This window comes from Acanthopagrus latus, chromosome 23 (assembly GCF_904848185.1).
Source record: "Acanthopagrus latus isolate v.2019 chromosome 23, fAcaLat1.1, whole genome shotgun sequence".
Classification (NCBI taxonomy): Eukaryota; Metazoa; Chordata; class Actinopteri; order Spariformes; family Sparidae; genus Acanthopagrus; species Acanthopagrus latus.
In genome coordinates, this window is record NC_051061.1 from 13,382,634 (window position 1) to 13,394,903 (window position 12,270).

The 12,270-nt window shown below is 43.4% G+C and overlaps 2 protein-coding genes across 2 annotated transcripts; both read left to right on the top strand.

Annotated features, from left to right (window-relative positions):
• The first annotated feature begins 191 nt into the window (after positions 1-191).
• On the top strand, positions 192-6,746 carry LOC119014117 (glycerophosphodiester phosphodiesterase 1-like). The gene is made up of 6 exons (XM_037089041.1): positions 192-637; positions 1,864-2,039; positions 2,284-2,389; positions 2,573-2,665; positions 2,751-2,962; positions 3,260-6,746. The coding sequence occupies exons 1-6, from the start codon at positions 377-379 to the stop codon at positions 3,405-3,407; spliced, it is 996 nt and encodes a 331-aa protein (XP_036944936.1). The 5' UTR covers positions 192-376; the 3' UTR covers positions 3,408-6,746.
• A 133-nt stretch (positions 6,747-6,879) lies between these two features.
• Positions 6,880-12,202, top strand: LOC119014119 (MAPK regulated corepressor interacting protein 2-like). The gene is made up of 5 exons (XM_037089042.1): positions 6,880-7,411; positions 7,543-7,612; positions 8,078-8,217; positions 10,226-10,324; positions 11,818-12,202. Exons 1-5 carry the CDS (start codon positions 7,360-7,362, stop codon positions 11,886-11,888), a joined length of 432 nt encoding a protein of 143 aa, XP_036944937.1. The 5' UTR covers positions 6,880-7,359; the 3' UTR covers positions 11,889-12,202.
• The last annotated feature ends 68 nt before the right edge of the window (positions 12,203-12,270 follow it).

Sequence of the window (12,270 nt, forward strand, 5' to 3'; positions counted from 1 at the left end):
ATGATGTTGACTCTGTATCACAAAATTTCAACCTTTCTGTCTCATAATTTGTTAATCAATTTCGACTTTGTCCCTTTAATTTTAACGTAGGTCTAACATTGGCATTTTTTTTTTAATCAAAGCTGAATTTTCTTTCTCTCTTTCTCTACTGGCGTAATTGAGCTTCCGTACCCTGATTTGACGCCTCCTCTCCTCATCCATCTTCTGCACATCAAGTGAAACAACTGCTGCTGCTGCTCTTCTCTGCTATGATCTGATCCTCCACCATGTAGCACATGAGTGCTGACCGCAGAGCTCCATCCATGGCACCTCTCTAAACCACGACTCTCTCTCCTCCTCGGGTCCGATCGTGACGCACACATCCTCTCCGCTCACCATGCTGCAGATCGGGGATGAGGTGGTGTATTTCTCGGCGGTGTTTCTGCTGGTGGTGCTGGGAACGAGGAGCGCCACGGCCGCCTCCCTGCTCACCGCGTCCCTGTACGTCTTCATGGTGATGTTCCGCTTTCCTCCGGTGCCCGCGGAGCAGGCCGGCCGCGTCCTCCGGCCCAGGGCTCCTTCAGGCGGCGTGCCGGTGGTGGCGCACCGCGGGGGAGGCCACGACGCCCCGGAGAACACACTGGCAGCGATCAGAGAGGTGACATGCAGACATCACATTCACATGCACTGTACCAGATGTAATACAATGCTGTACTGTATAGAGATGTATGCTACAGATATGAGCCCCCCGACAAAAAAATGTTCTTAAAGGAATATTTGGGTCATTTCATACAGGATTTTATGCAATAATAATTCTATTGATAGTTTACTGCTGAACCTTTGCCTGTCATGACATCCCAGTTATTTTTGCAGTGTAAGCAGAACACCACAGCCTCTAGAGTAGCCGGTTAAGATCTGAATCAGACCAGAGGTTCATCTTTCTCTTTGGCCTTGAAAATGAACTATTTATAGTTTTCATAGTTTCACAATTGATGTCTGATCAAATCCTTTCTTCCCATCACTGTGTCTATTTTTCACACAGCGAGGCTGCTGAGTCAGCAGTGCCTGTACTGTCTCATGACTGTCCCTCATGCATCATCCCGCACATTGAAAGTCCCTCTGATATTTTACATGGCCTTCGAATGTGGATGGGTTTCTAATTGGTTATTAAAATGTTAGGTGTTGGGTTTATAAAATAATCCAAAAACAGTGGAAAATGTCGACGGCGTCCTCTTTTTATGTCCACAAACCAAACATATTACATTAAATGTCACAGAGGAGTAAAGAAACTAGAAAATATTCACATATTAAATATCACATATCATCACATAAATGTAATTAATGCTGGAATCACAGAATTTTGACTTGTTTCTGTACTATGTAACTTCAGTGGGGGGGTAGGATCACAGCGTTACACACATGTTAATTTCAAGATACAAGTTTTCATCACATAACATTCTTCTCACATCTGACAAACTGGTACAGACCTGGGATCTGTATTTAGGACAGTGGCGTTGCCCTCAGAAACTGTGGGGTGTGTTTTTTTGTGTGTCCCAGAAACAACTTAAGGTCTTCCCTATTTTAATGCACTGACTGTCTCCACACTGTTCATCTCTCTCATGTTAACATGCAGAGAGCTTTTTCTTTGCATGTGTCTGCAGTGTGGACAATATACACGCTGCCCACAGAGGTGGAGGCTAAAGTACCTCCTCTCTGTTGAGCAGTAGCTCTGACTCACTGCATCGCATTCTCTCCTTTACGTGGGCTCATTTTTTTTCCCGTTGTTCAAACACCGCAAGCCAAAAAAACATTTTTTTTTTTTCTGTCTGTCAGTAAATTTCAGTTTTGCAGAGAAAGCTGTCGTCTTGTCTTTTCCTGCTCCAGGCTAGTAGGAACGGGGCGACCGGAGTGGAGCTGGACCTCAGCTTCACAGCCGATGGCGTGCCCGTACTGATGCACGACGAGACTCTGGACCGCACCACCAACGGCTCAGGACCAGTCAGCAAAGTGCAGTTGGTCCAGCTGAGGAGGCTGGATGCTGCTGCTCGTCACAGGCTGAAGTATGCTCCCAGTCAAACACTCACTTGAGCTCAGCTTGTGATTTCATACATAGATAAAGAAACTAAGGACTAATTGTGTCTGTGTAGAATAATATGAGTGATCCATAGGCCCTTTTGACCCTCTGTCCCATCATCTGTCATCATCCTGTTTGTTTAAAAATGTCACTTCAGTTTGTCTTCACCAGATGTCGGGGGTGAAAAGTTAAGTTTATTCATGTTTAAGCTCAGTTTCGTTCATCTGCAGGGACAAGTTCAGTGGAGAAAAGGTCCCGACTCTGCAGGAGGCGGTGGAGGAATGTATCAGACACCAGCTAACCATCTTCTTCGACGTCAAAGATCAACCTGATAAGGTTCTGAACATACTGAACTAGAGACCATTATAACAAGGCTTGGATACATGCTCTTAGCCTGTAGCAGTGTGCCGGCTGTGGAGGACTGAAACTGTCACGATCCAAACCTAAAGAAATAATGCTCCAGAAATAAATAGAAATGATAATATCAAAAATAAATGTAGGCATTTTACTGTTTTCCAGGCTGCATCGGTGCTTCATGAGATGTATAAGAAGTTTCCTGTCCTTTACAATTCCAGCATCGTTTCCTCCTTTGAACCCAAGGTCATCTACAAGGTAACAAAAAAGCGGGACTGAATATGACTTGATCTGACAAGAACCGCCTCCGTCCTCTGACAGAACTCTGCTGTCCGGTCCACAGATGCGTCAGACTGACCCCAACGTGGTCACGGCTCTCACGCACCGGCCCTGGAGGCTGAGCCGCTTCGGCGACGGCACGCCTCGCACCCTGTCGACGTGGGGTCAGATGTGGACGTCAGTTCTGGACGTCTTGTTGGACTGGGCCCACCACCACATACTGTGGAAGCTCTGCGGAGTCTCTGCCATCCTCGTGCAGAAAGACTTCGTCTCACTGTAGGTGAAATTCAATTCGTTTTATGTCTCTGTGTAATTTACAGAGTTTAAGAGATCATCCACATTTATTTAATCACTTTGCAGGAAATTATAAATATCAGCTTTAACTTAATGGGAACTTAAAGACTGAATAAGAGATTCAAAAGGACTCTGGCGTAATTCAAAGTTGACACCATATCACTATTTTAAATGTGTAGTTTTGTAACCAAAACCCTTTGTCTGGCTGTGGGTCTTGTTACTTACCGACTGAGCTTCATTGTATTATTTTTTTCTTCCTCCTTCCTCTTTCCACATCAGGGACTACGTTCAGTTCTGGGCGGAGCGGGGCGTGGAGGTGGTGGGCTGGACTGTTAACACCGCCGTGGAGAAAGACTTCTACCAAAACCTGCTGAAGATCAGCTACATCACCGACAGTCTGCTGGAGGACTGTGACTCTCATTACTGAATGACACATAAGATGATATTTTACGGCTTCTTTATGAACACGTTAGAGGTTACACTCCATTATTATTACTTCTTTCCCCTGTTCCTTCTCCTTAAGAATAACATAACCCACTGAAACATGTCGATAAAGTATCACACAGAGGGAGGCTAGAAATCTGGTGCTAACTAGCTCTGTAGTCAAACAACTTAAGCTTTGTAGAATCACATGTATGATTTACTGTAGAGGTAAGATAACAGCGTTACCTGTAGCTGGCATACAGGTAATGTTCCTTAAAGACGCAAACGTAAATTTCTTTGTCCTTATCCTACCACCAGCAGCAATACATCCAACTCTCCTGGACCAGGGGATTAGGATTACGCTACCTTAAAGGTCTTTTCTACCTTCTGTGCTGATCTTTCAGAGGCTTGGATGCACCTTTAAAGAGACATCAGTGTGTATAGCTGCAACATTAGGGAATACCGGCAGCTCTCTCAGTTATATTCTAAAACTAGACACGGTGATGCTTGATGGTGGAGCGACTTGCCTTCTGTCATTAAGTGCAAGAAAATACAGATTTTGAGAGATCGTAAGATCTGATTGTATCCTCGAGGGAAAGTGAACGCACCAGTGACCCTGAGTCCATATTCTTCTTTAATACCCTTTCTATGAATCATTGGAGAATAACTTTTTTGTTCTGTTGCTGCCAGAACTGTAAGAAACCCAAAATCCACCTAAGAAATGTTTGACTAGATACCAGAAAACCTGTAAAGAGTGATTATTCATTTATCTTTTCAGTTGTATTTTTCTCCTCACATACTGTAATAAAATAATGCTGCTCAGATAATTTGACTTGTAGAAAGCTAACTTTGAGGAAGAAGTGCTGATTTTAATTTCACTAAATAGTTTTGCCTGCTCATATTTAAAGATAAGTGACTGAAGAGTATTGAGATTACCATTAAGAAACTGTGTCTTATTTGAAGTTAAAGAAAGTAAGTCAATAGAGCTTTTTAAGTGGAAAACCCAGAATTAATTTAAAAAATGTGAGTCATGAGAGTTTTTGTACTGATTCCATGAAAGACGCTACCGGTTTAACTGACACCACCTTGAGACGTCCCCACTTTATCACTTACATTAAGTCAATTATTTTTTCTATAACAAGTTTTCTGATATTTTATGTTTAAGTATGGGAATGATGTGTTATCTAGTTGATACGTTGTGATACACTTTCACATAGCAGGCTGCCAAAAGCCTTAAGATAATCAGTTTTCACTTTGTTTTTAGGAGTAAAGATATTATCAATCAGGCTAAGAGTGATATGTGAACACACCCCTTGTTAAAAAGCCCTCAGAATATAAATACGAATAAAACTGGAAAGTTTGGTGTTAGTGAGTGTTTCTGAAGTGAAGATTCCTGCGTCAGAGTACGAGAAGAAAAACCCATTTTTCAAAAATGGCCTTTCAAATGGATATTTGTTGTAAGATTCCAACCAGTTTGAAGCAAATTTTTCTGATATTTTACATTAAATGTGCAAATGAGTCTGTCTTATTTGATATGAAATAATATGATACGTTTATAGAACAGAAATCTTAACCAACGGCCACACCTGAACATGCATTTTGGATTTCGAGTCATTATCGAGTCACAATATCAGATTTTCACACATAACAGGTTTACAAGATATCAGTGTTTAATTTTTTGAATATCATGGCTATCGACAATCTCAGTATACCGTGGCATCGCTAAAAGAAAACATTGTTATTAAGGCAAAAAAGCTCAAAATCTTTAAAAGTAACTGGTATTTTCTGCTGTGCCATCTCTTTGACACACTCCCGGTTGGTATAGAGTAAAGCTTGAGTTGCGATATAAACACACATGTGTGTACGTGATCACGTTGTGCGCCTGGCCTCACCTGTGTGTGCTGTAAACACAGGGACGTTGGGTAGATAAGGAGCCGCGTGGAGGAGCCGACAAAAGACAGACCCCTGTTGAATAAACTCACAGTTGAACTCGTCTGGGAGAATTGTAATTTGAGTAATCTCTGTCACATGAGTGTAGAGAGGGAGGTCAAATAGGTTGTGAGTTTATGAGTACACTAATAAGACGTAAAAAGATGTACTTTACCATCAAATTGGGCAAAAACTAGATGTAATGTGTTCTTTATTAAAAACAAGAAATTCTAAATTGTAGCCTAAGTCAACTAATAAGGTGTGCTGAGACAAATTTCTTGTCAAATAAGACAAAAACTATGAAGAAGAGAGAACAAAACCTTAATAATCAGGGTTAACTGGGCAATTTGTTGCTGTAAAATAAAGTCAAACAACGTGTTGGTGTCCCTCGTAGTCTCTGGAGTCCTGTGGAGTTTGCAGGTGGACTGCTAGTACGCAGCTTCATGCTTCCTTGTGACTTTCTTAGAGGTTGATTAGCGACACATTACAATAAAACTCTAGTGCAAAATGAAGTAAAAACCATCTTTGCGTCCCATCTGTTGGGCTCTTTACACCCAAAACACACCTGTTGAGGAAACATGAAGCTTTGAACAAGCAGCCTCCCTACAAACTCTGCAGAACATCCAGACTACATGACTTTTATTCTATTCACTCCAGCTTTCTTGTAATTAGCAACAAACCCCCCTGTAATAACGTGACAATATGTCAAATGAAGCCCAGATAAATAACATCATCCTTCCAGCATTGTTTGTCTCTACGTTTGTCAAATTACAGCCTGTGTGTTGGTGATAAGCGTCTCATTAATACATTTTGGATGATTTGACATTGATTTTGATTTCTGCTCGGATGATCTTGTGAAATCGTGTGAGATGTTTTATTAGGACATCCTTTTTAGGTACAAATTAGAGTATAATTTAGTATAAAAGTGTCTAAGTGTAGTATATTTTATCTCTAATGAGGCATTATGCCATTTCTAATTACAGCATGGTTTAGATGGATGGTTTGTTAACTCTTATTTCTAGTTATTTTCTGCCTGTTTTCATGTACATTTCTTTCTTTCTTGGAGGTTGATCGGCGACAGATGGATCTGGTGTGACGCTGCATTTGATTTCTTATTGCATGAGCCTGTAAAACAGTGTGTCATAGTGTATTCGGATGTCCTATTAGGTTTCTAATGAGGGAATATTAGTGTTTAAGTACAGTATATTTCAGCGCTAATGAGATGTTAAATGCTGTTTCTAATTACAGCATGTGATTTAGGTGGGTGGTTCAACAGTTTGTTTACTCTTATTTCTAGTTTTTTGTCCTTTTTTTCATATAAAATTCAGCTTGTTACAGTTTATTTGTTCACTTATGGCACAATTTTGTTTTTTAATGTCTCAAAACAACATATCATCTCAATTTCTTGCCTAATTTGACATAAAAAACGTGTTATTGGTTTAATCTACAATAAAAAATTTCTAAGAGACTTATAATTATGATAGAAGAAGGTGTGATTGACGCTGTGTGGATGTCTGGGACACTGTCTCTTTAAAGCGCACAGGGAGGCGTGTGGGGACGTCGAGCCGCGCTGCGCTCTGACGGCGTGCGTGCAGTGTGTTATGAATGACACCCGCTTTAACAGGTTATGTGACATTGTGGCAGCGCAGGACACCTCGGCACCAAAGTGACTTACGTGACGTGGCGGATTCTCTCGGGACGGTTTAAACGCTCCCTGGAGGAGACGCGCGCCGGCTGCCGGTTTTACGCGTGAAGAAGGAGCGCGGCGCAACGTGCTGCTCCGCGATCTGCGAGAGGTTACCCAACGAGCTGGATCTGGACTCCACCGAGCGCGAGTGAAAATCCAGCCCGATCAGCTGCGAAAGCGACCGATACGTCTGACTTTTTTTCTTCTTCTTCTTCTTTTTCTTCACACGTCGTCGGAAATGTGTCGAGCCTGACGCGTCGTCGCTCCTCCGCCTCTCTCGTCGCTCCAAAGTGCCAAACTTCCAGATAAAGTTCACAGGTGGCCTCCCCGCTGCTGCAGGATGTACACAATTACAAAAGGTCCCAGCAAACTGGTCACCCAGAGGCGGACAGGTGAGGTTGCACTCTCTCTCTCAGAGATCACAGCAGACATTCACCCTGTTGTTGTTGTTGTTGTTGTTGTTGTTGTTGTTGTTGTTTTCAATCAAGTTAAAGTGAGTTTTCCTCTTGTTTCTTCTCATTAGGGCCAACTCAGCAGCTCGACAACAAAATCAACGACTTCAAGCACAAGCAGACGTCCTGGAGCATTCCTGAGTGAGTGCAGCTTTTGGGGAAAGAATGAAAAATCCCCACAGACCCCTCACACTACCACTGATACTACTAATACTACTAATAACTGCTACTGAGAGTCAGAGATGAGGTTAATTCTTGCAGGAATCAGACCATCTTCAGATTGATTGTGTTGTGTGGCATGAGTGGACGTCATCAGCTTGAGACGGGCAGCGTTAGTTGGCCCCAACAGTTGAGACCTCAGCGGTTGTGTTGACTTCTGCCTGCTGGGCTGCTTTCACGCCTCTGGGAGCAGCCGTGACCTTGTGTGAAGGCGAGGTGGCACATGGTCCTTCAATCAGCTGTCGCGGCCTCACTGACTCCCTGCACAGAGCCGAGGCCCAACGACACCCTGAGAAACCTCCCGCTAGGTAGAAGCTGCCCGGTATCACCTGGTGATATTTTTCACTGACAGTTTTGTTGTTTCTCTCTTTTCTCTCTATCCGTCAGCCTCCCCGCGCCCAAGATCGTTTTCAACCGCCTCAACGGCAAGAAGTACCACCACCCAGCTCCGGCTCTCCCCGCAGGCGAGCAGCAGGAGGAGGTCTTCACCCCGGCGCACGAGGAGAACGTCAAATTTGTCTATGAGGGTAAGGGGACGAGCGAATGAGCCCGAGAGAGGACTTTCCGTCGTCCCGCTCCCTGCCGCCCGCCAGCTGTTTTGTGAATGACATTGTTTTACCATCCAGAGTTCATTTAGAAACCACAAGCTCCCACCCCTCCCAGGCCTCACCCCCACAGCTGCTCCGGCACTGATAGCCGTGATAGGCACCTGGCAGAGAAGTGCTCTCACACCCATGTTTTTTTTTTTTCTTTTTCTCTTGCCTTTGTTTAGCCCCCTCTGGCCGCCAGACACAGAAAGAGCGTGAGCTTTGAGAAAAGAGGCACCCGAGAGCTTGTGACGGGGGGGGGGGGTGTGGGGGGGGCTCTGCTGGTGCAGCTCACACACACTGACCCACATTCAGAGGCCTCGCTCGGCCCTCTTCTTACTTTTCTCCGCGCTGTTAGTTGGCCTGGCATTGAAGCTCGGCCACAGCAGCTCATAAACAACTTCAGTGACCTTGTGTTTGAGTGCTCAAGGACACAGAGACAACCCCCCCCCCACACACACCCACACCCACACCCACACCCACCCCCACCAAACACCCACCCCCACCCTCTGTGTCCTCTGTTCAGGGTTGCTTCAGACTCTTTTATACTCCCTGACATGCTTCCAAACATGACAGAGACATGCCTCTCCATTAGAGTTTTCTGAAAGTCATGGCCTGGAGGCAGCTACCCACGGATGCATTCAGTCCACACTCTCTCACACACACACACACACACACACACACACACACACACACACACACACACACACACAGGCCACATGTGAGCCGTCCACATGTTGCATTATTTGAAATACAGACGTTTGCCAGGAGAGGCTGGCCTTTCGAAGCAGTCGCCCTCGTGGACTTTGGCCGTTTGACCCTGTGGGTGCCAGGCGAGGTCAGATAAGGATGTTTGCCTTCACTAATTGCACTTCAGATTTTCATTATTAGCATTTTGATTCATTGCACCACAAAGAGCCAGAGTTCAATCCCCGTTCGCGTCCAGGCTCTGACAGTTAAAGGTGCAGTATGGAAGGATTAGCCACCTTTTTTTGCAGCATATACCCAAAACCAGTAGGTTGGCAGCAAATCACAGGGGTGACCCCTAACTGCTGCTAATTGTAGCTCCCATTGACAAGTTAGCTCAGTTAGCTGTGCAGCTAGCGGTCCCGACTAACAGCTCAGAGACAAAAGGAGCTTTGGAGCTGGATGGGCTGCGGATAGCTGCTGAGCGTGCTGACTTCACCACGGAACACGGAACATACAGTGGATGTCACAACGCCCAGAATGTGTTATTTTAAAATGTTTTTCAAGTAAAATTTGGACGTATTGCACCTTTAATCAGCGGTGTAGTGAAACAAAATTTAGGGACACATTTAGGGCTGTTTATCATTATATAAACTGCCTTTACTGATCACAGATTACAATTTCCTGCAGCCCAGTTTCTTTTGTCCTCACCAGGAGTGTAACGAAGGATTATTTCACTGTTGATTCATCGTCATAAAATTGTACAGAAAAAAGTCATTCAGTGTTTCCCAAAGCCTGAGATGATGAGCACAAACCCAAAGATATTCAGTTTACTGTCATAGAGGAGTAAAGAAACCTGAAAAGATATACATTTACATTTAATCAGAATTTTTAACTCTTATTCTTTCTTACAATGTTACCCAGTCTGAGTAATCTGTTATTAAATTAGTTAGCAATTGATTTAATAGGTAATAACTATTTGTTCAATCAATTAATTATTGCAGCTGCATATCTCAAAATACATTCAATGTACTGTGATATTAAGACAAATTAAGAAAAATTAAAATCTGAAACAAACAAAACTTGAGCAAGTCCTCCACAGTTCTGTGCTGACAGCCGAGAGAAACAAGGAAGATCTCAGTTCTCACGTCACGTTACAATCCACTCACATGAAGCCAATAAAGAAGTATGAATACATGTGAATTGCTACAAATTGCGAGCATGAGCTGTAGATGTGCTGACAGAGTCTTTGTGTCTTCAGCCTGGCAGGAGGTGATGCAGCAGCAGGAGGAGCAGGGACCAGAGGAGGCTCAGGGAGCAGTCCCCTATAAAGAAACCACTCCCAGCCCACACATGGACAGTGAGTACTTCTCCTCCTCCTCCCCGCAGTCCTCCTCACATCTCTCCATCCTATTCAAGTTTGCCTTCGTGGCATTCATCGTACTTTTAGCATTTTGAGGCTGAACTAGGCGAGATGACATGTGAGATATGTCTGTTTTGAGGTCTAAGCTTCGAGTTAAGTGATTTGGTGCAGGTGTTCCTTTTAGATTTCTGTTTGTAGTCGGGTGAATTTGTATAATTTTTGTTGTTTTAGTCTGTAATGATGACAGTCTACAGGCCTGCGACTACTGTAACCTGGACACTGAGTTGTATTGGTTTATGACAGCCAGCCAATTTAGGATTAGTGGACCTGCCCCTGATCCTTCCAGCTGGAAGGAAGCCCACAGGTGTCACAGCCCAGTCTCTCCTCATAGTCCAAACGAGATGTGCCAACTCTGTCGACAAATTTAGAAATACTACTTTAGGATGCACACTTTATTGCCAGATCAACTAAAGCGATTGTAATTTGCCAGCTTAGGTTAAAAACAAAGCATACGATACATGGCAAGCATGGGTGAAGATCAAGAGAGAGTTTCCATTCTTAATAAAAATAGTAACAGTAATAATTATAATGATAATGTTAGTAGTAGCAGTAGTTGTTGTAGCAGTAGTAATGCATGACTTTTGTATTGAACATCTTTGTTTTAAGACTTTAAGACTTTTTGTGGATAAGTTTCCCAGCCTTATTTTGAAAGTGTGTACCGGAAGTAGTCGTTAAAAGTCACGATTGAATGCGCGGTAACTTGACAGATGTCGATCCTGCAGTTCCTCGTTGTGGCCGCTAGAGGGCACACAGTCTTCACATTTTAATGTCAACGACCATTTAAACGTTATATTTACTGATATGTTTGGCCGGCGCTAGCTAGCATGCTAACAGTCTGCCTTGTCGAGTTAATGCGGACATTACTAGCAGGTCCAACGCACTCCATGACACTTAAGTGAAGTTATCAGTTGTTAATTATCAAATTATCAAAGCTACTGTCACAGTTCTTATTTGTAGCAAACATACTGATGAATCTGACATTTTAAAACGAGTAAAGATACAAATATAACATTAAAAACAAGTTTGATAGCGCGAAAGTAGAAAAGCATTGCAGTTCCTCACTGTGACCACCAGAGGGCAGTGACGCGTCGTAATGGCGAATATAACGGTCAAGTCTGAGCGCAGACACACAATACGTACACTTCCGGTTAAACCTATCAAAATAAGACAGTCAAAAAAGAGTCACCTCTCACTGAATGTTTTTCGTCATGCTATGTTCATAACGTTACAATAGAGAATGGACTCATTTAATGTGTGATGAGCTAAATAAAAAGTATGACATTCATTGATAATTGTTCACATTCATGTCTGAAATGTATGTTTGTTTCCTACAGCGATGCCAATGTTTCTCTACATATTTAATGTTTTCAATGACCATTACAGCGACAGACTATTATTTAATTGTTTAAACTTCATCTCTTTGTTTTCAGACTTTGTGCCCATCGATCTGGATGAATGGTGGGCCCAGCGGTTCCTAGCCAATATAGACAAGCTCTCCTGACGCTCTGCTGGGATTTGTGGATCTTGACGGACGGTCAGGAGGTGAGACCTGAAGCAGGATGGCTCACAAGAGGAGAGGACGCCTGGGCAGGAGGTGCTATGGGTCAAAGTGTGATTCACAAGGACTGACGGCGCTGGGACGCCAACACAGAAAAAACACAGAGAATCACTTCAAATTGAACTCGGCAATCCAGTCTGCTACAGATTGGACACTGGAGGGGGACGTCACGATGTTGAGGCTTCTCTCATCTTATTGCCTCCAACAACAGAGATGTCATGTTACTTTGAAATGCAGTAAAATTGTGTTTTCAAGAAGCTTTGTTTTGGCATCTTTTTAATTGTCACAAGAAGGGGATTGTTTACTGACCTTACTGATGATGCAA